The sequence below is a fragment of the Oryctolagus cuniculus genome, chromosome 18, assembly GCF_964237555.1.
Source record: "Oryctolagus cuniculus chromosome 18, mOryCun1.1, whole genome shotgun sequence".
Classification (NCBI taxonomy): domain Eukaryota; kingdom Metazoa; phylum Chordata; class Mammalia; order Lagomorpha; family Leporidae; genus Oryctolagus; species Oryctolagus cuniculus.
This window is the reverse complement of record NC_091449.1, coordinates 10720568-10746336: the sequence shown is the minus strand read 5'-3', so window position 1 is coordinate 10746336 and position 25769 is coordinate 10720568. Positions and strand designations below refer to the sequence as shown.

At 63.4% G+C, this 25769-nt stretch overlaps 2 protein-coding genes and 1 long non-coding RNA gene across 3 annotated transcripts; 2 read left to right on the top strand and 1 right to left on the bottom strand.

Moving 5' to 3' along the window:
* Positions 1 to 7113: 7113 nt before the first annotated feature.
* CALM3 (calmodulin 3) lies at positions 7114 to 13582 on the top strand. Its single transcript, XM_051837396.2, has 6 exons — positions 7114 to 7311; positions 10351 to 10381; positions 11564 to 11707; positions 11788 to 11894; positions 12010 to 12145; positions 12258 to 13582. Exons 1-6 carry the CDS (start codon positions 7309 to 7311, stop codon positions 12284 to 12286), a joined length of 450 nt encoding a protein of 149 aa, XP_051693356.1. The 5' UTR covers positions 7114 to 7308; the 3' UTR covers positions 12287 to 13582.
* A 2583-nt stretch (positions 13583 to 16165) lies between these two features.
* On the bottom strand, positions 16166 to 19679 carry PTGIR (prostaglandin I2 receptor). The gene is made up of 2 exons (XM_002722875.5): positions 18593 to 19679; positions 16166 to 17860 (listed from the first exon to the last, which is right to left on the bottom strand). Exons 1-2 carry the CDS (start codon positions 19358 to 19360, stop codon positions 17501 to 17503), a joined length of 1128 nt encoding a protein of 375 aa, XP_002722921.1. The 5' UTR covers positions 19361 to 19679; the 3' UTR covers positions 16166 to 17500.
* Positions 19680 to 21318: 1639 nt separating this feature from the next.
* LOC138846425 (uncharacterized) lies at positions 21319 to 21922 on the top strand. Its single transcript, XR_011383907.1, has 2 exons — positions 21319 to 21504; positions 21726 to 21922. It is a non-coding gene; the product is annotated as an uncharacterized lncRNA (long non-coding RNA).
* The last annotated feature ends 3847 nt before the right edge of the window (positions 21923 to 25769 follow it).

The following is a 25769-nucleotide window of genomic DNA, read 5'->3' as shown; positions in this document are numbered from 1 at the left end:
TGTGGGATGCCGGCGCCACAGGCAGAGACGGTACTCACTGCGCCACAGTGCCAGGCCCTGGCCTAGCTCTCAAGATGCCCTCTGGGGCTCCGCGTCAGTTATCAGAGGGGCTGGGTTCCAGCTCTGGCTCGGGGCCTGCTGAGGCACAGCTGGGAGGCAGCAGTGATGGCCGAAGTGACGGAGGCCCTGCCACTCGCCGGGAAGACCTAGGCTGACTTCCCTGGTCCTTGTGGCCGTGCTGCCTGTGGTGATAAGCAAGGAAACTCAAAACCAGACTATCTTTTTATTTTTATTTTTTATTTTTTGACAGGCAGAGTGGACAGTGAGAGAGAGAGACAGAGAGAAAGGTCTTGAGAAAGGTCTTCCTTTGCCGCTGGTTCACCCTCCAATGGCCGCCGCGGCCGGTGCGCTGCGGCCGGCGCACCGCGCTGATCCGATGGCAGGAGCCAGGAGCCAGGTGCTTTTCCTGGTCTCCCATGGGGTGCAGGGCCCAAGCACTTGTGCCATCCTCCACTGCACTCCCGGGCCACAGCACAGAGCTAGACTGGAAGAGGAGCAACCGGGACAGAATCCGGCGCCCCGACCGGGACTAGAACCCGGTGTGCCGGCGCTGCCAGGCGGAGGATTAGCCCAGTGAGCCGTGGCGCAGGCTCAAAGCCAGACTATCGGTTTGGTTTGTTGTTGTTTAATCTTTGAAAGTCAGAGGGAGAGAGAGACTCCCACCCACTGGGTCACTTCCCGACTGCCTGGCGCCAGGAACTCAGTCCAGGTCTCCCAGGTGGCCGGCAGGGCCCCGGCCTCTTGGGCCAGCACCCACTGCCTCCCAGGGTGTGCATTCGCAGGAAGCTGGGAGCCAGCACTGGGGTTTGAACCCAGGTCCTCTCCTCTGACTGCTAGAATAAATGCCCACCCCAGCACAAAATACCACTAGCAAAGACAGGGTCAAAAAGAAAGGAAAGTTCCCCCCCCCCCAAAAAAAAAAAGTTAAGGAAACTTTTAAAAAAATTCAAATGTATAATAAAGAGAGCTTTTTCCCTCCCTGCAAAGACAAAGACACAGGCAGAGCTGCCGTTTTGCATACCAAAGCCGCCCAAAGAACCTGGTCCCACCAGGTACCAAACAGAACATTCTAAAGGAGGCCCGCCCGGTCCCGTGAGGCGACCAGGAGCCCCGAGCCCCTGCGTCCGCGTCCCCGGGGCAGCTCAGGACCGTCCCGGGAAGGACAGTTGGGAGACCTCATCTCCAGAACACTCCCTCCCCGCCAGGGAAGGCGGCGCCTCTGATTGGCTGTCTTCCTTGATCCTCCGTTGCCATGGTGACAGCCCCCCCCCCCATCCAAAGGAGCACGGACTCTCGCTGAATCACCGGAGGCTCTTTGGCTCCGGGCTGGCGACTCCGCCGCGCAGCTCCTAACAGACGCAGAGTCCGGTGTGCTTTGCAGGAGGCAGAGAGCTCAGCCCCGCGCGCAGCCGCAACTCCAGCCGCGCGCCCGCTGGTGGGAGAAGGAGACCTGCAGGGCGCTGGGTTCTCCTCGGAGACGGTGCTGAGGGTGGCAGGACAGACTCTGCCCGTGCCGCCCACGCCGTGGGCACCTGCTGTGTGCCAGGCCCCGCACCATGCCCCCTGCGCCCTCCACCCTCACTGCAATCCCTCAAAAAGGAATTACGACCACCACCACCCCCTCTCCAAAAACAGAGGCCAAGCCCGCCCAGCCAGGGACTGGAGGAGTAACGCCTGGTTTAAACCCGAGTCTCTCTAAAGGGGGAACTTCCGTGTGGAGGGAGTGAGCCGGGACCCAAGAGGACCTTGAGAAATTAGCGAATGCGTACCTGAACGAAAATACACGCACGAAATCAGCGAAGGCGTGCGCAGAGGGACAATCGTGGCTGCAAATGGCACCTATTAAAAAGGGGGCAATCCTCAGATCAGTCACCTAAATTTCCTTCTTAAAAACCAGGGGGTAGGCCGGCGCCGCGGCTCACTAGGCTAATCCTCCGCCTGCGGCACCGGCACACCGGGTTCTAGTCCCGGTCAGGGCGCCGGATTCTGTCCCGGTTGCTCCTCTTCCAGGCCAGCTCTCTGCTGTGGCCAGGGAGTGCAGTGGAAGATGGCCCTGCACCCCATGGGAGACCAGGATATGTACCTGGCTCCTGCCATCGGATCAGCGCGGTGCACTGGCCACAGCGCGCCAGCCGTGGCGGCCATTGGAGGGTGAACCAACAGCAAAGGAAGACCTTTCTCTCTGTCTCTCTCTCACTATCCACTCTGCCTGTCAAAAAAAAAAAAAAAAAAAAAAAAAAACAGGGGGTAAAAAGGGCACCAACACCCAAAGGGCAAGGAATAATCAGGATTATAGTGGAAATAAGTAAAGTAGACAATAGGAAAATAATGGGGAAAAAAGCTTGCTTCTTTCAAAAGATCAACAAAGTCTACAAATCTTCAATTAGAATGACCAAGAATAAAAAAAAAGGGGGGAGGGGATTTGGATAACTAAAATCAGGGATGAAAGTAGGAACATCATTCCTGACCTTGCAGAACTAAGGGTTGAATGAAGTCCAGGCAATTAATTAGACAAGCCATGTGAAATGGGACAGTCCCCAGGAAGACATAAACTATCCAAAAGAAATAGAAATCTAAATAGACCCATAGTAAGGGCAGAGATCAAGTTAGCAAGTTTAAAGTTTCCCATACAGAGGCTGGCTTTGTGGTGCCTGACATGTCGGCCTCCCATGAGCGCCGGTTTGGGTCCCAGCTGCTCCACTTCCGATCCAGCTCCCTGCTAGTGTGCCCAGGAGAGCAGTGGAAGATGGCCCAGGTGCCTGAACACAGGTCCTGGCTTCTGGCTTCATCCTATACAAGCTCTGGCTCTTGCAACCATTTGTGAAATGAACCAGCAGGTGGGATCTCTCTCTCTCTCTCTCTCTCTCTCTCTCTCTCTCTCTCTCTGCCATTCAAATATTTTTTTAAGAAAAGTTGCCCATATTCAACTTGCCTGCAGAGACCGGCAAATCCAGGGGCAGGCATTTGGCACAGCTGTTACCACACCGCCCGGGATGCCTGCAGCCCATATGGGAATGCCTAGATTTGAGTCCTGGATGCACCTCCGATTTAGTGTGCTACTAATGTGCCCCCAGGGGAAGCAGCAGGTGCCGGCTCAAGTACTTGAGTCCCTGCCACCTATGTGGGAGACCTGGCTGCAGCCTAGCTGTGGCGGCCATCTGGGGAGTGAAACAAAGGATGGACAGTCACTCTCTGCCTCTCCCTCTCTCTGTCACTTTGCCTTTTAAAATAAATAAATAAATCCACACACACACACACACACACACAGGATCTAACCTCACCAAGCTTGTATTCCAGTGAAAGGATCAAGCAATCACTATAATAAATACAATTATTTTTAAAAGCTTTTCGCTGCTATGAAAAATATCAGACTCAAGTGAAAGGAATCAGAACTGGTGGTTGTAGTTTTCAACGGCTCCTGGCTTAGCCATCAGGGAAAACGTGTCTTTTGAACAAACACTTGAAGCCAAGGAGGGGCTAAGCCACGTGGGTATTGTGGGGAGAGCCCTGGAAGAGGAAGTGACGCGCAGGCCCTGAGGCAGGAGCCGGAAGTGTTCAAAGAACAGCGAAGAGGCCAGGAAGGGAGGCTGGGTGAGGAGGGGGCATAGGGAGAGGAGGCCCTGGAAATCACGGGGCGTAGGATTGTGGTGTGGACTCGATGCTTCTGCTGCTGCTGGATATGAACTGGGCTTCCTGCTGTTCCCTGATTACAGTGGGCTTAAGCGTTGGCTCACTAGAAATTCCTAAAACTCAGAAGACTTACGCTATGGGGCTGGCATTGTGGTGTAGCGGGTTAAGCCTCCACCTGTGGCTCCAGCATTCCATGTGGGTGCCGGTTCTAGTCCCAGCTGCCCCACTTCCAGTTCAGCTCCCTTTTAACATGCCTGGGAAAGCAGCAGAGGGAAGTCCAAGTGCTTGGGCCCCTGCACCCTCGTGGAAGACCTGGAAGGAGATCCTGGCTTTGGCCCAGCCCAACTCCAGCCATGGCAGCAATTTGGGGAATAAACCAATGGATGGAAGATTTCTCTCTCTCTCTCTCTGTCTCTGTCTCTCTAACTCCTACTTTCAAAATAAATACATAAATCTTTAAAAGACAACAACAACAACAAAAAAAAAGGGGGGGAAGACTGAAGACACTCCTACAGGAGTCCAGGGAGACCCTGGGAGGTCAGTGACAGCATCTCCCAGTCCTGGAGAGGCGGGGCATTGGGGCCAGGGCTCCCGGGGACAGCAAATAGAAACACAGAATGTTCCACTGACTCTGAGCTTCAGATAAATAACCACAAAAGGTTTCAGGACAAGTATTTCCCACGCACTCTGGTTCAGAAATATCACAAGAAGCAAAAGAAGCCAAGCCCAAAAGAGTGCGTGTTCTGCGATTCCTTTTCCACAAACTTCTAGAACGTGGTGAACTACAGGACAGAAGGCAGAACAGTAGCTGCTTGAAGGGGGACAAGTTGACTGCAAAGGCGTACAGGGAGCTGACTCGCGGGGTGACGGACACGTCACATGTCCCACTGGCCTTGGATGGCGGCTACCTGGGTGGATGCATTGTCAAAACTCATGGGACTGAATACTTAAGATCTGTGGCATTTTATTTCCTGTAAATTAGCACGCCTGCTAAGCTGTGGGTCACGTGGCTAACTCTGAGCCAATGGCAGGCAAAGGAGGGAGGCAGGCTATGCTGATTGGCTTACACCTGAGTCCCCTCCCTAAAATGGTACCAGAGTCAGGATGGGTTCCGCAAGAGGAGACACCAACTTGTGTGCTAAGTCTATGCTTAATCCTTGTCCGAATATGACAGCAGCTGAAGCAATACACATTTATATCTCTCTTTCGAATAAAAATTTGACAACGAAGATGGTGGGCTCTGCCTCAAGGCTCCATCAAGGTCCCAGGTGCCATCCATGCCCAAGACGACCTCTCTGTAACAACGTCTCCCAGAAGTTACCTGTGTCATTTCTGCTCTCATCCTCTGGGCCAGCATCCAGTCACATGACCACCACTAACCGCAAGGAAGGCTGGGAAATGTAGTTTTGCTCCTGAGCCGCAATGAACCTGCAGCTAGAATTCAAGAAGATGGGGAGAATGCATAGTGAGAGAAAAATACAGCCTCTGCCCCCACCCCCAAAAGCCATCCTGATATCTTCAAGAGACTGAGAGTTCAATGCATGTTTAATATCGTGGGGTGTGCATACAAATTATTTGGGGTCCACTTCCAACTCAGTCTTCATTGTGCAGCCACGTGCAAGCTGCCTCAATTCTCTATGCTTGATCAACCCTCCCTACCTCCCTGGACTCAGTGAATCCCGGTGACAATAAGATAGTACTGTGCCATGAAAAATTGGAGGTAACAAATCTATAGGGAGGCTGTGAGAATTCAACGAATTTGAAGGCAAGCAAAGTGCTTGGCGCGGTGACCTGGCTAAGAGCAAGTGCTCAGGGGTGTGAGCGGTATTGTTCTGATTATGTCACAGATTTCAGTAACAGAAGCCAAGCTCCGCCTCGCAGACACTGAGACTTGAGAGGAGAGCAGGCACCTGGTGACTGGACACTGGCCGTCTCTGTTCAAGGGTCAGTGGTTGGTGATGGTGACCAAAGCAGAGGTTGGGCCAGCCCTTATTCCATCAGGAATCCTTCGGTTGCAAGTGACAGAAATCAATTCAAACGAGCTTGAGATAACAGGGAAATTTCCGGGGCTCGGGTAGCAAAAACTCCTGCCCGATGGTGTCCCGCTGGGGTCCCGCTGGGGTCTCGCTGGGGTCTCGCTGGGGTCTCGCTGGGGTCCGAAGCACCGTCCCCGGGGGACTCAATGCAGACAACTCCCGGGCGCCATTGCTCCTCGCCAGCTTCCTTCTCGCCTCCTCTAGACGACTTCTTCCTTCAGATGGGGGTATGGTGGGAAAACGGCCTCAAACAGCCTCTGTCCTCCCCCACGGCCTTGCCTCTTGTCTCTCCCCCATAGAGAAAGGCTTCCAGCTCCACAGCGCCTGATCCAAAAACCCAAGGAAGTATCCTCATTGGCTCAGCCCACCGTCCGGTCCGGATGGGGCATGCTGATTGGTCCAGCTGGACTCGCCGGCCAATACCTCAGCCAATCACCGTGGTGGGGGCGGGAACAAGTAAGAACTTGACTACCATACTAATGTGAGGCGGGTGGCAACGTTTAAACTCGATCAAACGAGTACTGCAGCCTCAGGGCATTTTCAGGACTGGAACCCTGAAATGCGGAGTGAGCGCCTGACCAGGAGATGTCAAAGGGAGTGCTTGTGCCGGGTCTCAATGAATGAATGAACGGCTGAGTTACTGCCCTGTGCCCAGGGCCGCCCCGGGACAACCCGCAGCTTCCACAGGCCCTGAGTGACTCCAGGCCGAAGCGAGCGCGGGCGCCCCGCACCCCTGTGGAGCGCGCCTCAGCCCGCAGCGCCCCGGACGGACCCTTGGGGCGGTGGGCGGAGCCTCGGAGACCCGCCGCCGCGAAGAGCCCCGCTGGGGGCGGGGCTTCAAACCCAGCATTTTGGCTTGAACCATCATCCACTTGTTAGAGGGGAGAGCCGAGAACGCCCTGCCTCTTTCGCCAGCCCTTGAACCACTCCCCGGCCACAGAAACGATGCGCCTTCTTCTATCATGGTCCCATATTTTCCCTTGTCGCTTCGTAGCCCCTCGCAGCTCCAGGCAGCCACGCATTTGAGCCTTCCCCACCACCACTACGCAGTGGCTCGACCCAGTTTGACGCATTGCAGGGAAGGCCGGACCAATCGGCGCCGCGCTCTCATTTCCGCTGTGCGTCGGGCCCAATAGCGGCGCGGCTCACAGAGGGACGCGTCACGCGCCGTCGAGCCGTGCCCCTCCGCCGGCGAGGCAAGGGAGTGGGCCCAGGGGGCGGGGCGCGCGGCCACCGAAAGTAGTCCTCCGCCGGGAGCGCGCGCGCGCGCGCTCGACGGCCGAGCCCAGCCGCGCGCGGGGCCGGGACGCGAGGGCCGCGGGCCCGTCGGCGCGGCGCGGGGCGCGGAGGGATCCGCGGAGCCGCAGTGCGGCGGCGCGCGGGCCGGGCTGGGCGGGGCCGGCGAGGCGGGGCGCGCGGCGGCGGCCGTTGAGGGACCGTTGGGGCGGGCGGCGGCGGCGGCGGCGCGCGCTTCGGGCAGTGAGTGTGGAGGCGCGGACGCGCGGCGGAGCTCGAGCTGCTGCAGCTGCTGCCGCCGCCGGAGGAACCTTGATCCCCGCGCTCCGGACACCCGGCCTTCGCCATGGTGAGTGAGGGGCCGCGGCTGGGCGCCGGGAAGCGGGCACGGCGGGGCCGGACCCCCGAGGAGGCGGGCGAGCCGCGGCCAGCGCCTGCGGAGCCCGCTCTGCCCCGCTCTTGGGGACGTCGGACCCCAGCAGGGGGCTGTGCGCGGCTTCCGAAGGCGACTCCGGCACCCACGGGTGTCCGGATCCCCGCGCGGGCATCTGGACCCGGGGGAGGGGGCGGCGAAGTGCAGAGCTGGGCTGGGCCGGGGGCGCCGTCGCGGTGAGGATGCGGGAGCCGGGGCGGAGCGCGGCCGGGCTGCTCCCGCAGGGCTGGGTGCTGGGCGCGCCGGGGCTGGGGGGGGGTCCTCATTAGAGGGGCGCTGCACGGGGGGAGGAGGTGCAGACTGGGGGTGGGTGGCGGCGAGGTCGGAAGGTGCTCTCGAAGCCCCCCGGGGGCTGAGGATGCGGCCGGCGGGCCCCGGGCCAGTGCCGGGGGGGCCGGGGGCTTGTGCTTGATGGGGGACCCATCAAGCCATCCCAAGGCTGCTGATGGGTTAAGGCTGTTTGGGGGCTGGGAGGAGGTTGGCTTTGCTGGGGGCAGGGGAGTGGGGGGCGGGAGGGGCCCCTGAGAAAATGCATTTGAAGGTGAGCCGGCAGGTGGGCTTGGGGGGGGGCTGGCGGACGTTGAAGGATGTTGAGGTGGGCCTGGGTTTAAGGGGAGATGTGGGAGCCTCCAGGGGGCGGGGGACACAGAGCAGTGCTGAGGGGGTGGGCCCCCAGGCCCTGGCCCAGGAAGAAAGGGGCTTGGGGGAAGGCCCCAGGGCGGTGGGAGCAGGTGGGCGGAGTTGTTCAGGGCCCGATGGCGCACTGGAGGCTGGTGAAGTGGGGGTGGGGGAGTGAAAGTTTGGGGTGCAGCAGATGAAGCCCGGCAGCCCATACCCAGGCCAGGCTGAGCGGGAGCGCGGGTCCCTCCTGGCTGCCAGCGCCAGCGCCGGCTGCAGCTCCTCGCCGCTGCCAGATGACCGTTCCCATGCCCTCCGGGTAGGAGCTGCAGAGCCCGGCCGGGGAGGACCCCTGGGGACCCCTTGGTCAGCCCAAGGCGTCCACGGAGCCTGGGCCGTGAGAGAAAACCTGCAGACTGGTTCTTCCCTGCTCCCTGCTGCCCGCGGCCCCCCCAGGCTCAGCCCAGGAGGCGTGCGCAGCCATCCTGCCTGGCACGGCTGGGGCGAGCCGGCGGCCGGCCGTGTATCAGATCTCAGACTTGCTGACCCAGACCTGAAGGCTCCGCTTGCCACCGCCCCGTGCTCCCCAAGCAGGGCCCCACCCCCACCCCAGGACCCCCGCATTGGCCCCGCCTAGCGTCCCTCTCCCTTGTCATCAGCAAGGTGTGGGTGGGACAGGGCACTGGGAACCGGCCTTGGACTTGGTCCTGAGCGCTGTGGCTCCCGCTTGGCCCGGGTGAGGGGCCCTGGCCCTGGTTTCTGATCTCATCTAACAACCGCCCTGGCATCGGCCGGGGGCCGGGCACGGCGGTGAAATAATACCCTCCTCCCTCCCCCACCCAAGCTGGTTTTTTTTTTCCCTGTCCAGCCTCTTGCTGGAACCCAAGAGGGCAGGGCAGCCGGGCTCAGGATCTGCGGATCTGCAGGTCGAGGCAGGGAAGCAGCCTGAGGGGGACCCGGCCCTGCTCGGGGTCCAGCAAGTGCTTCCCAGGGCTCCATTCGCGCCAGCAGCCAGGCCTCGGGAGCTGTAGCCCGAAGCTGGGGCCTTGGCGGGCCCTCCCCGCGGAGCCACGCCTTTCTGCAGCAACCCTGGTGTATAACCGGCTGGTCTGCACCTTGTCTTCGTGGTGGGGACCGGCAGGCGCCAGCCTTCGCACCACGCCGTGCGGTGGCAGGGTCGGCAGGGTCCCTGGTCGGGTCCCCTTTCCTGTGCCAGGCCGGGGCAGCTCCTCCCTCCCTCTGAAACCAGAAGCCCATCCTGCCTTCTCACTTTCCCAGGCGCTAGCTAACTCAGGTGTCGCCGGGAGAGCCAGGGCCCGCGGCACAGCCTCGCCGGCCCTCCCTCTGGAGTCTGGGCTTTTCCAGAATGTGCATGCGTGGTGGTTTTTCCCTTGTGCCCCTCCTCAGCCATCTCCCCTGTCATCATCACTTTGATGTCCCCTCCCATTCTGGGGGGCAGGGGGTGGCCTCAAGTTCCCCTTCCTTCAGGTTGAAGACAGTGCGGGCCAGTGACTGTTGACAGCTGGGGGGTGGGACAGGCGCGTCCGTCCCTGGCCTGCGTGCAGCCTGGGGTGGAGACTGCGGGTCCAGGTTGGCAGCAGGCTGGGCTCGCAGAGGCACGCCGGGCGCTGCTGTGACGTGGGCCCCTGCCCCTGTTGCGCAGTCGTCGGGCCCTCCGTGGCCAGGGCTGCTGTAGTGGCCTAAAGCTGAGTGGGGATCCGGCCCCTCCTGGCTCCTCCCCCATGGGGCTCGCCGGCCCATACCCAGGCCAGTCCTGCAGCTCCTGCCCCGCCCCCAAGCCCGCATGCACCAAGGGCTGCCTGCCGCGGAGCTGAGCTGAGGCTGGGAAGGGTTAAAGACTGCAGCGCTGCCGAGAGGAGACGAGGAGAGGAGACGATGAGACGGAGTCCGGCCACCGCTGGTGCGCGGGCGCAGCCCCCGCCGGCATCTGTGCCCCGCCCCTGCCTGCGGCTGGCTCTTGCAGGCACCCAAGCATCTCAGAGCCACTTGGGTCCACCTGGGCCTAGCGCCTGCAAATAGGTGACACAGAAACTGGCAAAGATGGCCCCAGAGGCCTTCCCTCTGCCCTACCCAAGGACGGGCCTGTTCTGGAGACTTCCAGAACAGCTGCCTCCCCAGCCCCGTGCCCCAGCCTGGGCGCCCTGCGGTGCCCCCCGGGGCAGCTGGTTTGGGTCTGGGGCAGGCGCTCGTCCTGCCTGTGGGTTTAGGCGGCTCCAAGTTTGCCAGCCACCAGGACCCAGCGTCTGAGTCCCCGGACTGCTGGCCCTGGCCAGGGCGGAGCTGGGCGGCCGCTGACCTCTCCTCCCTCCCTTCCAGGCTGACCAGCTGACCGAAGAGCAGATCGCAGGTGAGTGCAGCCCACCTGCAGCTCCTGCCAGGCCTCCCCCCACCTCTGTCACCTCCCCCAGACCAGACTCTCAGAGCTCCAGCCCGACAGGCTGTGGGCGGGGCTGCTGGCCCCCTTCAGGGAGGCACTCCCACCGGCCCAGCTTGGCCTGCTCTGCCTGCTGCTCCCTCCCGCACCCCCCATGGCGCCCTCCCGCACTGAGGGCCTTGTCTCCCTGTTGTACCCTGTCGCTCGGCTCGTGTTCCTTGGTTTGGGACTCGGTTCTGTTGGCCGCTGCTGGATCTGCAGTGCCTAGCGAGTTGTAGGCCTGGGAGACCGGCACAAGGGGGCATCAGGGAGTGGGCCTCAGCTCGCTGGTCAGGTTCACCTGGCTGTGTGACAGCCGTGACAGGGACGGCAGGAGAGCACTCACCCCCCCCCCCCACCACGCACACAGTCACACCTGCAGCTTCGAAACGCGGCCCCAGGCGGCTGCAGTGGCCTTGTTTACCCAGCGTGAGCTCAGGGGACCCCGTGACCCACTCTTGTTCTCCCCACCCCCAGAACAGCAAGCCCTCGGCACAGGGCGGTGCCAGCATCCCTGAGGACGCTAGCCCCGTTTCCCTGGGGCTCCAAGGCTCGGGGTCACAGCGGCCGGCTTTGTGTGCCCCCAACACACACACTCTCGCAGGCGCATGCGCGTACCCTGTCCCGCCGCGGGCGCTGCACGTGCACTCGCGCTCCTCACCCTGTCCCCATTAGCAAGCTGCCCACACCCTCGGGACGCGCTGCCAGGCGTCTGTTCTCTGAGGGCTGGGGGTAGGGGAGCTCCAGGTGCCAGAAGGGGCCCGGTGGGAGGGCGGGAGCCACGTGCTCCTCTCCCGCTGCGGCGCGGCCCCAGCTGCGGCCTTCCCACTCGGCACCCCCGGCTCGGCAGCCGTCCCCCACGCACCGTCCGTCAGCCGTGCTCGGCTGCCGACCACCCCCACACCTCACCACGCGCGGCGGCGCAGCTCCGGGGAGCCGGCGGTGCCCCCACTCGGCGCCTCCCTGCCCGGTCCTGCCCACGCGACCTCCTGCAACCCAGGGTCAGACCGGGCCCTCCGTGTTGAGTGACTGGAAGGGAGGGAGGACTCTCTCCCGGCGCTGGGGCGGCCCCTGGCCGGCCCCTCCCCGCCCCACCCGGCCCCTCTCTCCCCACAGAGTTCAAGGAGGCCTTTTCCCTCTTCGACAAGGACGGCGACGGCACCATCACCACCAAGGAGCTGGGGACGGTGATGCGGTCCCTGGGCCAGAACCCCACCGAAGCGGAGCTGCAAGACATGATCAACGAGGTGGACGCCGACGGTGAGCCGGGCCCTCCCGCCCGGGGCTCGGGCGCCGGCGCAGCGCCCGGCTCAAGGCCGCTCCCCGCCCTTCCCCCGCAGGAAACGGGACCATCGACTTCCCCGAGTTCCTGACCATGATGGCCAGAAAGATGAAGGACACGGACAGTGAGGAGGAGATCCGAGAGGCCTTCCGCGTCTTTGACAAGGTAGGCCGTGCTGCGGCCGCCCGCCGGGGGGGCCCTGGCTCTGCTCGTGGGCGGGCGGGGCGGGGCGGGGCGGGGCGGGCGCGAGGGGGCCCCTGAAAGCTCCGCCCGCCCCCAGGACGGGAACGGCTACATCAGCGCGGCCGAGCTGCGTCACGTCATGACGAACCTGGGCGAGAAGCTGACGGACGAGGAGGTGGACGAGATGATCCGAGAGGCCGACATCGACGGGGACGGCCAGGTCAACTACGAAGGTGAGGGCGGCGCCGGCGGGGGGCGGGGGCGGGGGGGGGCGCGCCTGCACCTGCACCTGCCCCTATCCCTATCCCTGACGCGCGCGCGGGCTCTGCCCGCCTGTCTCTGCAGAGTTTGTACAGATGATGACCGCGAAGTGAAGGCCCGGGCAGCTGGCGATGCCCGTTCTCTCGAGCTCTTCTCGCGCGCGCTCTCTCTTCGACACTCCCCCGCGTACCCCGCGTACCCCGGTTCTAGCAAACTCCAGTTGATTGACTGAGACTCTGATAAAGCAACAAAAGATTTGTCCCAAGCTGCATGCCTGCTCTCTCCTTCCTCCCTCCACGCCCCCTCCCTCCGCGCCCTCCTGCGGCCTGGGCAGGGGGCTGTCCTCCGTCTTGGTCTGTTTCCTTTTGTTTGTCATCTTGTTTGGGGTGCTGGGGTGGCCGCCAGCCTGTCCCGGACCTGCTGGGGAGGGGAGCGAGGCCCCCGCCCAGGTGGAGAGCATGCCCATGGCTGTTGCATGCAAGCAGCCTGCGTCCGGGTGCCGGGTGCGGATCCCAGCAGCCGAGGGGGGCAGGGGTGCCGAGAGAGGGCTCCGGAAGGCCTGGGGGAGCTGTGGCACTGGCTGGATGTGGCCCAGGAGGGGGGCGGGCCCGCGGGAGATGGCCAGGGTGGTGAGCGGCGCTGGGCCCTCTGGCTGCTGTGTGACCGAGCCGTTGGCTCCCTGAGGTTGGGCCGGGGGCGCTGTGCTGGTGGGCCTGTTCGGAAGGATCTCAGCTGTTCTGTAAATACCTGGTGCTAACATCTCGCGCGCTCCCGCTCGTGCTGCACCCCAGGGCCCATCCCCGAGTGGGGGAGTGGGTGTGGGCTGGTCGCTTTGTAATGTGCTGGTCCCTCCCCACCCCCGTTTTTTTTTAAATCCCCCTTGTGCCACTTAGAACTTCCATTTCGTCCCGAACCCTGCTGGGCTGGCTGGGGGCGGGGAGAGGCAGGATGCGCCCCACCGCGCTGCCCAGAGCGGGCCTACCGCCCGCTCCCTCACCCCTGTGCTGCCGTGCGCCTCTGCCCTGGCCCTGCCTGCTCCCCCTCCCCAGTGGAGAGCATGACCCCTGCCCTTGCTTCTGGGACAAGTCAGTCAAGGTGGCGCCGTGGCCGCCCGGCTCCCTCCCTCCCTCCTCCGGTCCCCATCCCCCCCCCCAGGTGGATCAAGTCTTTTTCCCCCCGGGCCCTGCCCGGCTTTGAGACCCTTCGCCGCCGCCCCCGGGCACCCAGCCTGCCAGGGCGGGGTGGACAGGGAGGCCCAGCTGAGACAAGGGCAGCTGGGCGTGGGGCTGTGGACTTTTGCGGAATGTTTTGGTTTTGTTTTTTCTTAAACCGGGCAATATCGTGTTCAGTTCAAGCTGTGAAGAAAAATATCTATCAATGTTTTCCAATAAAATACACTGACTACCTGACTTGCCTGCCGCTCAGGTCTGTGTGGGGGTCTTACCCTGGGGGGCTGCCCACTGTGCTAGAGAGAGGAACCCCCCCCGCCCTGCGAATCTGGGAACCAAGAAGGGGCAGGCCCGGGGCTGGGGTGGCAGGACCAGGCTGAAGCTGTGTGTGGGAGGGAACGGCCTGTGGGGTCCGAGGCGGGACTCCTAGAGGCTGGGTGAGTGTCGGGCAGTGCCAGCAGGGTGCCTGGCACCCTCCTTCCAGCGGTCTTGACCTCAGCAGGCCCAGTCCAGGCCCAGGCGGAGCTCAGCACAGCCGGGAGGAGGGGCTTGTTTTGAAGCTGAGCACCACGAGCCCTGAGCAAGCAGTGCAGAGACCTCATTGCCTGCTCGCGGCGAGGGGGGGTGGTCTGAACCCTGGGCGGCTCACACCTCCCAGGCAGGGCTGGGGGAGCCAGGCAGGACGGAGCCTGGAGACGCAGTGCTGCCTCCGCTCGTCCTGCCCTGCCTGGGAGCGTGGGGCCCGATCGAGGGGCCTCGGCTGGGTCCAGGGCCAGAGCCCGGCTCGACGTGGGGAAGTTAAGGCTGCTCTTCCGTGGCCCAGCCTCCGTGTGCACTCCTCCTTTTTTTTTTTTTTTTTTTTTTGAGATTTATTTATTTGAGAGGCAGAGAGAGGTCTTCCAACTGCTGGTTCACTCCCCAGATATGGCCACAATGGCTGGGGTTGGACCAGACTGAGGCCAGGAGCTTCCTCTGGGTCTCCCACGCGGGTGCAGGGGCCCAAGGACCTGGGCCGTCCTCTACTGCTTTCCCAGGCCACAGCAGAGAGCTGGATCGGAAGTGGAGCAGCCAGGACTTGAGCCGGCACCCATATGGGATGGCGGCACTGCAGGTGGCAGCTTTACCTGCTACACCACAGCGCTGGCCCCTCTGTGTGCACTCTGCCACCTGGATGTGTCATGGCACTTGGTGGTGCTGTGACTTGTGGTCTTTGGCCACCCGCCCACCTCCGTGTCCTGGCTGCACCCCTTACTGCCTTCATGGCTTCAAGCAAATAGGTGACAGCATTCCTGGACCTCAGGGATGCTGGCGTAAAATGGGTGCCTCCTGGGGCTGGGCCGAGGAGTGGACACTTGGAAAGGCGGGGGGCCCGGTGCGCCCGTACTGCTCGGGCGTGGGGAGCCCACTCTGCAGACCGGAAAGCCGGGGCCCAAAGCAGGAAGAGGCAGAGCTGGAGCGGGGACTGGCTGTGAGCCTGAGGCTCCTGACGGCTGGGTTGTGCGTGAACAGACTTCTGCAGGCCGCGGCCAGCATCCCCGTGCTGGGGCCCAGGGCGGCGGAGCTGAGAAGCCTGCGGGGCCGCCATCCCCACTCCCTGTCGGAAAGCACAGGCAGGGACTTGGCTCAGCGTCTGCAAGATGCAGCGTGAACATAACCTGTAAGCGGCAGGTAAGGTCCCCTGGGCAGGTGTGCAGAGCAGGCCTTGTGTGTGTGTGGGGGGGGGCCTGCTGGGGGCCCGTGGGCGGGGCTGAGGGTTAGGGAGCTCTGACAGGAAGGGCCCCGGGCTGCGGGGGTTGCACCACGCTTCTGGGAAGTGTCTGGGCTGGCACCCAGGCCGCCCCTCCCTCCCCTGCTTTCAACTACCGCAGCCTCCTCCTTCCTGCCGCTGGCATTATTGTCCCCCTTGGGTCCTAGACTCCGCGCCTCCATCCTTGATTATCAAAGACATGAGGAGCGCTCAGCTCCCATTGGCTGCAGGGCAAGCACCGAGGGGCGCTGCCTGCACCCCAGGCAGGGAAATGCCCCGTGGGGCTCCTTTCCACGAGCTGCTGGTGCAGCTGGGCCTGTGACCCGGCCAGGAAGCACACTGAGGACGCCCCAGGCCCCTCCCTGCCCAGCGGGGAGCCCAGCTTCTGGCGTAGAGCCAGTCGGCTTCTCGGTGTTATTCCCAGCATCACCACCAGGGGGGGCCGTGGTGCCAGGAGGCCCTGGTCAGCTGCCACTTCAGGTGTCGCCAGCATGATGGGGTGTGAGTATGTGTGTGTGTGTGTGCACGCACGTGTGTTAAGCCCCCTCCCCCTCTGCAGGGGCCCTCCCAGTTCTAGCAGGATGGGTATGAATAAATTTTTAAAGGAGGTCTCCTTGGTGACCACCGCAGGCTAGGGCGGGCGTGCCTGTGCGTGTGCTCACTGACCATGCCCTCCCGGGGCCTGCATGCTGCACATCCCCCTGTGTAACTGCATCAGTGATGCGATCGTCCAATTGTCGCCCGCCCCTTGGGGAGCAGGGAGGGACCATGTGGTGTCAGTCACGCTGCACCCCCAGCCTCAGCCAATCGGGCTCAGGGGGGTGGAGCTCAGTCCTCCCCTCCTCCAGGAAGCCCTCCCTGATGTGGGCCCTAGCCCCCAGCCTTGCCCACATTGAGAAGAGGGTGAGCAGAGAAACCTCAGCTCGGCCGGCCGTGGGGCCTAGCCCTGCTTCCAGGCAGTGGCGCCCACCCGGGAGCGGAGCCGCTCGGACAGCGCCGGGCAGCGCGGACAGCGTGAGCGAGCTGGGAGAGACCCGGGCCCGGCACGGCTGGGGTCTGAGATGAGCAGCCGGGAGTGAGGCCCTATTTTTTTTTTCTTTATTGGGGTAAGATCCCGTGACAGAAAAGCTTCCATTTTAACCACTTCAAACCTACAGTCAGAGGCGTTTAGGACACACGGCTGCGCAGCCATCACCTCTGTCGAGTCCTAGGACATTCCGTGACCCATCCGCGGGTCTCCCGGGCCTGGGGCCTGCAGCGTGGTGACTGGGGGGGAGGGGAGAGCCCCAGGGCAAGGTCTGCCTGCAGAGCAATGGGAGAAAAACCACAGGGCACGGTGACAGTGACAGTGACCGTGACCCTGCCGTGCGGGCTCCCCTCCAGCCCCCGGGTCGTAAGTGGCTTTCCAGAGGGGATGGCTTCACCCTCAGAGCAAGCCCGTGAACCAAGCAGGAGACCCGGCTGGGAAGGAAACCGGGGGACAGGGCGTGCCGGGCCCTGCAGGTGCACAGAAGCCCAGCTACACGATGCCGGCTGTGTGGCTTGGGGCAGGTGAGCGCCCTCTCTGGACCTTGAACCCGGCCTCCCAGAACCCCCTCCCCCAGCGGTGAGCGGGAAAGGGGAACTGGGGCTCCCGTCCCACTCCCCTCCCCCACCCAATGCCAGCTCACTTCCTTTCACACTGGTCAGCGCCCTCCTAAGCACCCTGGATCCCCGGCCTCTCCAGGAGTGGGGGAGGGGCGGAGGCCGCTCCCGCTGGGTCTTTCTGTTCAGCGAATGGGGGCATGGCATCCTGAGGTCTCCTGGGACACGAGGTGAGGTCAGGACCCCAGGGACAGGCCCCGGACTTGGATCTGCGATCTGGGCGGCCCGTGTGGGGTCCGCACGCCCTCACCCCCACTGCTCACCTCTCAGGGCGTGGGCGGTGCAGGCCGGGCGATGTCACCTCCACGGCAGCGGCCCCTGCGCTAGCTCTCCTTGAGGGGAGGCAGGCGTGTCCCCAGAATCCCAGGCTCTGCTGGCACAGGTGGGCCGGCCAGGGCTGCTTGGCGACCCCTGTGGGGCCCCCTCCGTGGACAAGGAGGGGAGCTGGGACCCTGACCCCCGCAGCCACAGTGCACAGAAGCCACTGGGAACTCTGCTCCCTTCTAAATATTTGGATAAGCAAGATGGATGGGCCGGAGGGCCGGAGCGGGTTATTTTGAGAGAACCCTTCCTTCTGCGCCAAGATAAACGCCCCCATCTCCTCCCAGAGCCTGTAGCGAGCACCCGCCCGCAACCGGCAGAAATAGCAGCTGGCCGCCCCCCAGAGCCCGGGGGCCACGGCTCCGACATCTGCAGCCATCAGCCCTGGCCCCGGGTTCTGCCCCCGGAAGTCCAGAGGGCAGGGGACCCCGGGGCCAGCCGAGCTGTCAGGAGAGGGAGCAGGCAACGGCCGCCTCCGCTTTGGACGGTGTTCCCACGGTGCTGCCGCCCGCCGGGGCCGCCGCCCGCCCCTGGGCCCAGGCTGACAGAGGCACCCAGGTCCCCTCTGTCGCCTGGGGGGCAGCGGGGGCCCCCGAGGCGGGCCGGGGCAGCGGTGTTTGGGAGTGTCTGAGCGCGGACCGCGGCCACAGGCAACAGAGCCAGAGCTTGAGGCGCTGGAAGACGGCTTTGCGGAACAGGATGAACACCCAGGGGTCCAGGATGGGGTTGAAGGCGTTGAAGCGGAAGGCGAGCAGGTCCCCCATCTCGCTGCTGTCGGGGGCCACAGCCTGGGTGAAGCCACGGATCTGGGGACAAGGGGGAGGGGCGTGAGGGAGCGGCCCCCTCCTCCCCGTCGCCCAGAAGTGGAAGGAAGCCAGATAAGAAAACAGCTGCTGATGTATCCGGGGTGCACAGAGGCCCGGGAGGAGGGAGACGGGGCCCGACCAGGTAAGCCCCTCCTCGCTCGGCCTGCCCGCTGCTTTTCCAGCCTGAGGTCTCCCCGGGAGCACACCCCCCCAGGGCTGGGGTCACAGCTCCCAGCTGAGCCATGGTAACCCCCACCGAGGCTCAAGGCGTTTGTACAGGCAGAAATTGTAAGCCAGTGCCACAGGCGCCGGGGCGGGGCCCAGGGTCTCTGCAGAGAGCAGGGGTGGGGACGGGGCAGGGGAGCGTGGACTGGGGGAAGTGGGGAGCAGGTGGGGCAGGGTGGGGGGCTCAGCTCTGGGATGGGGGGACCCAGGGGGCAGCCCTGGCGAGACGCGGTGCGGTTTCCACCACATGGCATCAGCTCAGAAAGGCAGGCAGGCATCATCCATCCCCTGGGCTCAGTGAGTGCTGGCCGTGGGCTCGTCACGGGGACAGGAGTGCTGGACTTAGGGGCCGGGGGTTTAGAAAGGGGGGTGAGCCAGGGGATCGAATAGGGCCCGGGCCATGCTCCCGAAAGACAGAGCCCTCCTGACCTCTGCGGAGTCTCAGCCGCACACTCAGCTGCAGGCTGAGCCGGAGCCCTCCAGCCCCGCTCCCGCAGGGGGACTCACCGTAAGCGGCAGCGAGCACACGGCCATGGTGCCCGTCATGGTGGCCAGCAGGATCAGGTGATCCACCTCGTCCTCGCGCGCCCGGGGGCCGGGGACCAGCGAGCCCTGGTGGCGCCTCTGCTGGCGGTACATGCGGCAGAGGCTGAGGGTGACCGAGCCGTTGCAGAAGACGATGGCGGCCACCAGCAGGGCCATGAGGCTGGCGTAGGCCAAGGAGAAGGCACAGCCTCCGGGCTCGGCGGAGCGCAGGCGGATGAAGCACCAGCTGCCCGGGCAGTACTGCTGGTGCTGGCCCACGCCCAGCAGCGGCAGCGAGCAGAAGAGCGTGCAGAAGGCGTAGATGGCGGGCAGCGCCAGGCGGGCACAGCGCGGCCCGTCCAGCTGTGCGTACAGGTAGGGGTGGCTGAGCGCCAGGCAGCGCTCCACAGCCATGGCGAAGAGGATGAGCGTGGAGGCCAGGCCGAAGAAGGTCATGGCGAAGGCGAAGGCGTCGCAGAGCGCGGGGCTGCCGTGGGCCAGGCCCAGCAGTGAGCTGTTGCGGGCGTAGGCCACGAACACGGCGGGGCTCAGGAAGCTGGTGCCCAGCAGGTCGGTCACGGCCAGCCCGGTGACCAGCACAGCGAAGGCCGAGGGCCGGGAGCGCCGCCGGGCGCCCAGGATGCCCAGCGCCAACCCGTTGCCTACCACGCCGGCCACGAACATGAGCGTGCTGGTGGCCGGCCCCACCGAGCCTCGCACGTAGGTGAGGTTCCGGCAGGAGTCCGCCATCCTGGCTGGGCTCGAGGGCCCCTGGGACGGGGAGGTGGGGGAGCAGGGGAGCCAGGCCGCCCCCGCGGCCCACCTGGACGCCCCCGGCCAGCCCCGGCCTCACCCTCTTTCTCCACCCCTGCCTTCTCCAGTCTCTCTCCAGCGATGTCTTCCCTTCCCTTCTCTGTGTCTTGCAGTCTCACGGTCTCCGTCCTCTCCCGCCCCCGGCCTCCTCCCCGCGCCTGCCCAGCCTCTGCCTCTCCTGTTCCCCCGGCCCCGGCTTGCTCCTCCCGTCCCCGTGGCTCTCGCCTCTGTGTCAGCGTCCCCCGCCTCCCGCCTCATCTTGCCTGCTCACCCCGGCTTTTTCATTTCCTCTCTCTGCCCCGCCCTCCCTCCCCATGGGCTCCCTCTGCCTCCCTCCCTGGCACGCACCCCGGCCCCGGCTCAGCTCATCCATCTCCAGCCTCCGCCTCTCCTCCCACCCTCACGTCCCCTCTGTGAGCCCTGACCGAGCCACCTGCCGCCACCCCGCTCAAGGGTACCCCTTTCTTCCCACCCAGGAGCTGGGCCCCCTCTCAGACCCTGGCTGGGAGCCTCTGAGTCCCCCCCACCAGGGGTGGAGGGGTACAGCTGGCCACTCCTCGAGGGCCGGGCCAGCCGGGACCCCGGCGGGGTGGCCTTTGGGATCTATTCTGGGCTCGGGGCCCCGGGGTTAGAACATTACCAGGGATTGAGAAATGACCAGGAAATTCCTCCCTGATGCAGTTTTTTCCAGACAACACTGAGATTCCTGGTCCCCGGACGCACTTCATCTTTCCAAAAGGCCGAGGAGCGAGGCGGCCAGGCCGGGGAGGAGAAAGGCCGATGCTTGGAACCTGCCCTGGGCTTCCTGCTCCCGGCTCGCAGCCGGAGGACGGAGCCAGGAGGAGGAGTGGGGCTGGCGCTCTCTCCACTCCTCCCCAGTGCTCCCAGGCCCTGGACAAGCTCCGGTGACCTTGACTTCCAAGAGCAGTATTTTAGCCATCGGTGCCACACCCCCTGTCTTTCCAGGAGCCAGCTTGGGCGTCAAGAGTACAAACTCAGGGTTCCCATCTCACTTCCACCACCTTCTGCCTGGGCAGGGTTGCTGCCTCAGTCTCCCCATTGCAGGCCAAGGCCAGCAGCCCACCCTAACAGGGGGACAGCCTGTGCGTGGGGATGCGCTTGTCCCGGGGCTGGACGGCGGGCAGCTGCCCCGCCCCCACTGCCTATCACCCGTGCCCAGCTGCCAGCCAGTTTCCGCTGAGCGTGCACCCCCGCTGCAGCCACCCTGGGGCCCTCCCAAGGATGGCACACAGCCCCGCCCGGGGGTGCCTTTGCGTGCAGGCCCCCGCCTCCTGGCCAAGTGCCCCCCACCCCACGCTTGCCAGTCCCCAGGACGAGCAGAGCTCAGGAAGTTGCAGCACATTAACGGCGGATGGCGCCTGGCGGGCTTATGGCCTGTCCTGGTGTCAGGGGAGTTGGGAGTGGCGGGAGGTGGGGAGCTCTGGTTCCCGGAGCCTCCACTCCCTTTCCCCACTCCCTCCTCCGTCAGCTTCCTGCCCCACCAGGACCGCTAAGCCTTCGGGAAGTCCTCTGTGCGCCCAAGTCCAGGGGGGACCTCGGACCCGGACCCTGCCCGCCTCCAGGCCTCAGTTTCCCACTGCGTGCCACGAGAGGCCGCTGGCAGCCAGCGGCAGGAGCCCGTGGGCGGCAGGAGCTGTGACTCACTGCTAATGAGGGGACAAAGCGTCCTGGAGTCCGCCCAGGCTCACCTCCCAGCAGCCAGGGCCCGTGGGCCAAGCCCACAAGGCAAGGGGATCTGCTCCCATCTGGGTGCCGTGTGGTGAGGGGCTGCCCCTGCTGCTCGGCGGGAGGGGCGGCTTCCGGGGGCGATGGGGAGATGTAGAGGGAACCGCACTGGGCGCGTGAGTCAGCAGCTCTCCTCTCTCCTCTCCCTGCAGGGACGGGCCTGAGCCTCCTGGAGGAGTGGGACGACAGCCCAGAGACCACTGAGGCTGTGGCGCTGACTCCGTGTGACACTGCGCCGCAGGGCTGGGGGATGGGAGCCCCAGAGAAGCTGAGTGCCGGTTCGTGAACATGGGCTGGGAGTCTGTGGGATTATTGGAACCCGCATGGTGAGCAGGGTGAGCTTGTTGTATTTATTTATTTTGAACATTTATTTATTTGAGATGCAGAGTCACAGATAGAGGGAGACACAGCAAGGTCTCCCACCCCCTGGCTCACTCCCCAAATGGTCACAATAGCTGAAGTTGGGCCAATCGGAAGCCAGGAGCCAGGAGCTTCCTGGTCTCCCACACAGGTGCAGGGGTCCAAGGACTTGGGCCATCTTCTGCTGCTTTCCCAGGCCACAGCAGAGATTGGAAGTGGAGCAGCTGGACTCGAACCAGGCTCTCCATGGGACGCCTCGACCTGGGGCCCCGCCGTGCCTGCTCCCTGGGTTAGCACCGTTATCAGGGTGAGTGTTCCTGTGAGCGCTGGTGCAGATGACGAAAAGCCATCCTGCATTTCAAAATGTTTTTGCACTGAAATAAACTTAATTTTCCAGGAACTTCCAAAACACCTGCTGCATGTGGTGCATGGGCGTGGCTGTGTGTGTGTGTGTGTGTGTGTGTGGCTGTGGGCAGCTTGGGCTCCTGGGTGTCTTTGCAGGCACAGGGGCGTCTGCGTGGGGGCGTTGCTAGTCTGTGTGCACGGAGGTCTCATTGTGCATCTGTGTGTGTCAGTCACAATAGTGAAGACTGATTTATTTATTTGAAAGGTTGAGCTACGGAGGCAGAGAGAGAAAGAGAGAAATCTTCCATCCGCCGTTCAGGCCCCAAATGCCAGCAAGGACCAGGGCTGGGCAAGGAGCTTCATCCGGGTCTCCCATGCAGGTGCAGGGGCCCAAGCACTTGGGCCATCCTCTGCTGCTTTCCCAGGCGCATTAGCAGGGAGCTGGATCAGAAGTGGAGCAGCTGGGACTTGAACCGGCGCCCACATGGGCCCCAGTAAATGCCCTTTATGGCTGTGTCTGCCCGGATGTGCGTGCAAAGCGCATCTGCACCACTCACCACTCACTGGCCTGGAATCCTGGGAAAGGGATGTCCCCAGGCCAAGCCCAGGGGTCTGGGGACAGAGCAGGGCCCAGGGGACACCACCCAATGGGCGACTAGAGAGCAGGCGGGCCCTCGGCTGAGTCACCCCACATGTCTGGATGAGTGTTCCCGAGAGACCAGGAAGTGGAGCTGTGACAGGCTCCACACGCCCACCGCCTGCCAGCACCTCCGGCTGCCGGCCCACACGTGCATCTGGACGGCACAGGCCTCTGTTCCCCGCTGGCCCTGGGCCCGACCCCTGCCTGGCCGCCTGGCTGCCCGGCTGCCCGGCTTCCGTCCTGGGGCGCTGGGCCGCCTCACGGCTTGTGCCCCCGCCACCAGCTGCTCTCGCCTGCTGGTCCCCCGTGGCTGTGTCCCGGCACCTATGGCCAGAGGCCATTTTTCTCTGCCCATGATGTGGGGGCTTCGCTGGGTCTCCTCCCTCCCTGCCTGTGCCCCTCCCCTGGGGAAACCCTCACATCCCATCCGCCAGGTCCCCCAGAACCCCAAACCTCTTCTCCACCCTCCAGACCCCCTGGCCGGGTGACTTCACCTCTCTGTAAAATGGGCACAGATGGTCCCCTTGGTGGCTATTTTGAGAATTAAGTGACCTGGAGCTCGCGAGAGGGGCTTTAGTGAGTGATGGCTGGGATGCCGGCTTGTCCTGGCTCTGGGTTCCCCCCCACTCGGCCTCGGCACGTGGGAGAGAGCAGACAGGTCCGCGATGGGGAACCTCAGGGCCCACAGAGTCTGGGGCATGAGTGGGAGGGGTTGCCGGGAGCCAACACGTCACCCCCACCCCCGCCACCCTGTGGCCTGGCCCTGACCCCTGCCTAGGCCTGGCCACCAGGAGCTGAACTCATAGCTGGGGGACAGCAGCTGGCGACACTGCCCGGTCCAAGGCTAATCAGATTACTCGGGTCTGTGCTCCTGCTACTCAACGCACGACAGCTGGGCCCCTGCCCTGTCCCTTCTGGCTTCTCCCCACACTCAGTCCTGCAGCCTCCCTGCCCCTCCTCCTCCAGGCAGACCTCCTGCCGGTCCCTCTGCGCCCCTCTTGCTTCTCCACAGCGCCTGACCTCCGAGACCAGGACCCCAGGGTCTTGGTTCCCCCTCATTGGAAGATTCTGGAATTCCAGCCCCCAGAGACCTCCAGGGTCCCGGGTCCCCTTGCCCCTTGCCTTCCTGCCTCTAAGCCGCGAGGACTCTGCTCTGTGGATCCTGGGCTCCTCCTGGCTCCTTGCCTCCCACATCCCTCCCCCACCACCCAGCTCCTCCCTGGCTCTCTCCCTGGCCCCCCCATCCCCAGGGGCTCCCCCAGACATAACGCAACCAGGCTGGAGCCTGCAGGGAGGGGGGAGGAGAGAGGGGGATGAAATTACAGCGGCTCCTGCTTGGAGCCTCCGGAGTGGGGACCCAGGGGACCCTAATCCGATGCGAATAATGGAGCAATTGCCAGACCCAGGCACGGCGCCCTGGGGAGCTGAGCCCATAGCCACCTGCAGCCAGATGCAAGGGTCCAGCTTCCCTCAGGCCCGCGCTGAGGCTCCTGGAAGAGGGGTGGGGATGCAAAGAGGAGGGGCTGCCCCTCAGCGGCCCTGGGCCAACCAGGAAGACTCAATGGCTGAACCCCCGACTTCCCTGTGTGCACCTCCCGGGGCGGGGGCAACGACCACACAGAAGGTGCTGCTTTGTTTGATTTTGGGATTCTTTGGTTGGTGTGTTTTTTTGTTTTGTTTTGTCTTTTGTTTTTTTTTTTATAGATTTATATATATATATATATATATATATATAGACAGGCAGAGTGGACAGTGAGAGAGAGAGACAGAGAGAAAGGTCTTCCTTTGCCGTTGGTTCACCCTCCAATGCCCGCCACGGCCGGCGCACCGCGCTGATCCGATGGCAGGAGCCAGGTGCTTCTCCTGGTCTCCCATGGGGTACAGGGCCCAAGCACTTGGGCCATCCTCCACTGCACTCCTGGCCACAGCAGAGAGCTGGCCTGGAAGAGGAGCAACCGGGACAGAATCCGGCACCCCGACCAGGACTAGAACCTGGTGTGCCGGCGCCGCAGGCGGAGGATTAGCCTATTGAGCCGCGGCGCCGGCCAGATTTATATTATTTTTATTTGAAAGTCAGAGTTACAGAGAGAAAGAGATCTTCCATCTGCTGGCTCACTCTTCAAATGGTGGCAGCTGGGGCTGGGCCAGGCCTAAGCCGGGAGCCAGAAACTCCATCCCAGTCTCCCACGTGGGTGCAGGGGCCCAAGCACTCAGGCATCGTCTGCTGCTTTCCCAGGTGCATCAGCAGGGAGCTGGATGGGAGTGGAGCCGCCGGGTCTCAGGTGCTTCAATGGGGGACCCCAGCATTAGGTGGTGGCTAAACCTGCTGCGCCACAACACAGGCCCCTGTTTGTTTCGAGAAGCAGAGAGAGAGAGAGAGAGAGAGAGAGAGAGAGAGAGAGAGAGATCCTGATTCCTTTCCCCCAGTATCTCCTGCCATGGCTGGGGCTGGGGCTGGGGCACAGTGAGATCAGGAACCAGGAACTGAATCAGGGCTCGCCTACGTGGGTAGCAGGGAACAACTCCTTGTGCCATCCCCGCGGCCTCCCAGGGTCTGCGCTAGTGCGATGCTGGAATCCGGAGCAGAGCTGGGCCTGGAATCCAGAGCCACTGACTCGGGGCACAAGCGTCTTCACCGGGGTTGTCACCAGTGCGCCAGACGACGCCCCTCTTTCATCTTTCTTCCTTTCTTTAAAGATTTTTTTTTTTTTTTTTGACAGGCAGAGTGGACAGTGAGAGAGAGACAGAGAGAAAGGTCTTCCTTTGCCGTTGGTTCACCCTCCAATGGCCGCCGTTGCAGCCGGCGCACCGCGCTGATCCGATGGCAGGAGCCAGGAGCCAGGTGCTTTTTCCTGGTCTCCCATGGGGTGCAGGGCCCAAGCACCTGGGCCATCCTCCACTGCACTCCCTGGCCACAGCAGAGAGCTGGCCTGGAAGAGGGGCAACCGGGACAGAATCCGGCGCCCCGACCGGGACTAGAACCCGGTGTGCCGGCGCCGCAAGGTGGAGGATTAGCCTATTGAGCCACGGCGCCGGCCTCCTTTCTTTAAAGATTTTTTAAAATTATTTTATTACTTTGAAAGACAAAGAGAGAGAGAGAGAGAGGTCTTCCATCTGCTAGGTTCACTCCCTAAATGGCCACAACAGCCAGGGCTGGGCCAGGCTGAAGCCAGGAGCCAGGAGCTTCTTCCGGATCTCCCACGCGGGTGCAGGGCCCCAGCACTTGGGCGTCCTCCACTGCTTTCCCAGGCCACA

What these genes read in the sequence shown, in the direction of transcription:
- PTGIR (XM_002722875.5), bottom strand. Translation starts at nt 19,360, where the DNA reads ATGGCGGACTCCTGCCGGAACCTCACCTACGTGCGAGGCTCGGTGGGG. An exon ending in TGTGCTCGCTGCCGCTTACG is followed by an intron (nt 17,861 to 18,592) that starts GTGAGTCCCCCT and finishes CCTTGTCCCCAG; the next exon opens with ATCCGTGGCTTCACCCAGGC.
- CALM3 (XM_051837396.2), top strand. An exon ending in CAACGAGGTGGACGCCGACG is followed by an intron (nt 11,708 to 11,787) that starts GTGAGCCGGGCC and finishes CTTCCCCCGCAG; the next exon opens with GAAACGGGACCATCGACTTC. An exon ending in CGGCCAGGTCAACTACGAAG is followed by an intron (nt 12,146 to 12,257) that starts GTGAGGGCGGCG and finishes CTGTCTCTGCAG; the next exon opens with AGTTTGTACAGATGATGACC.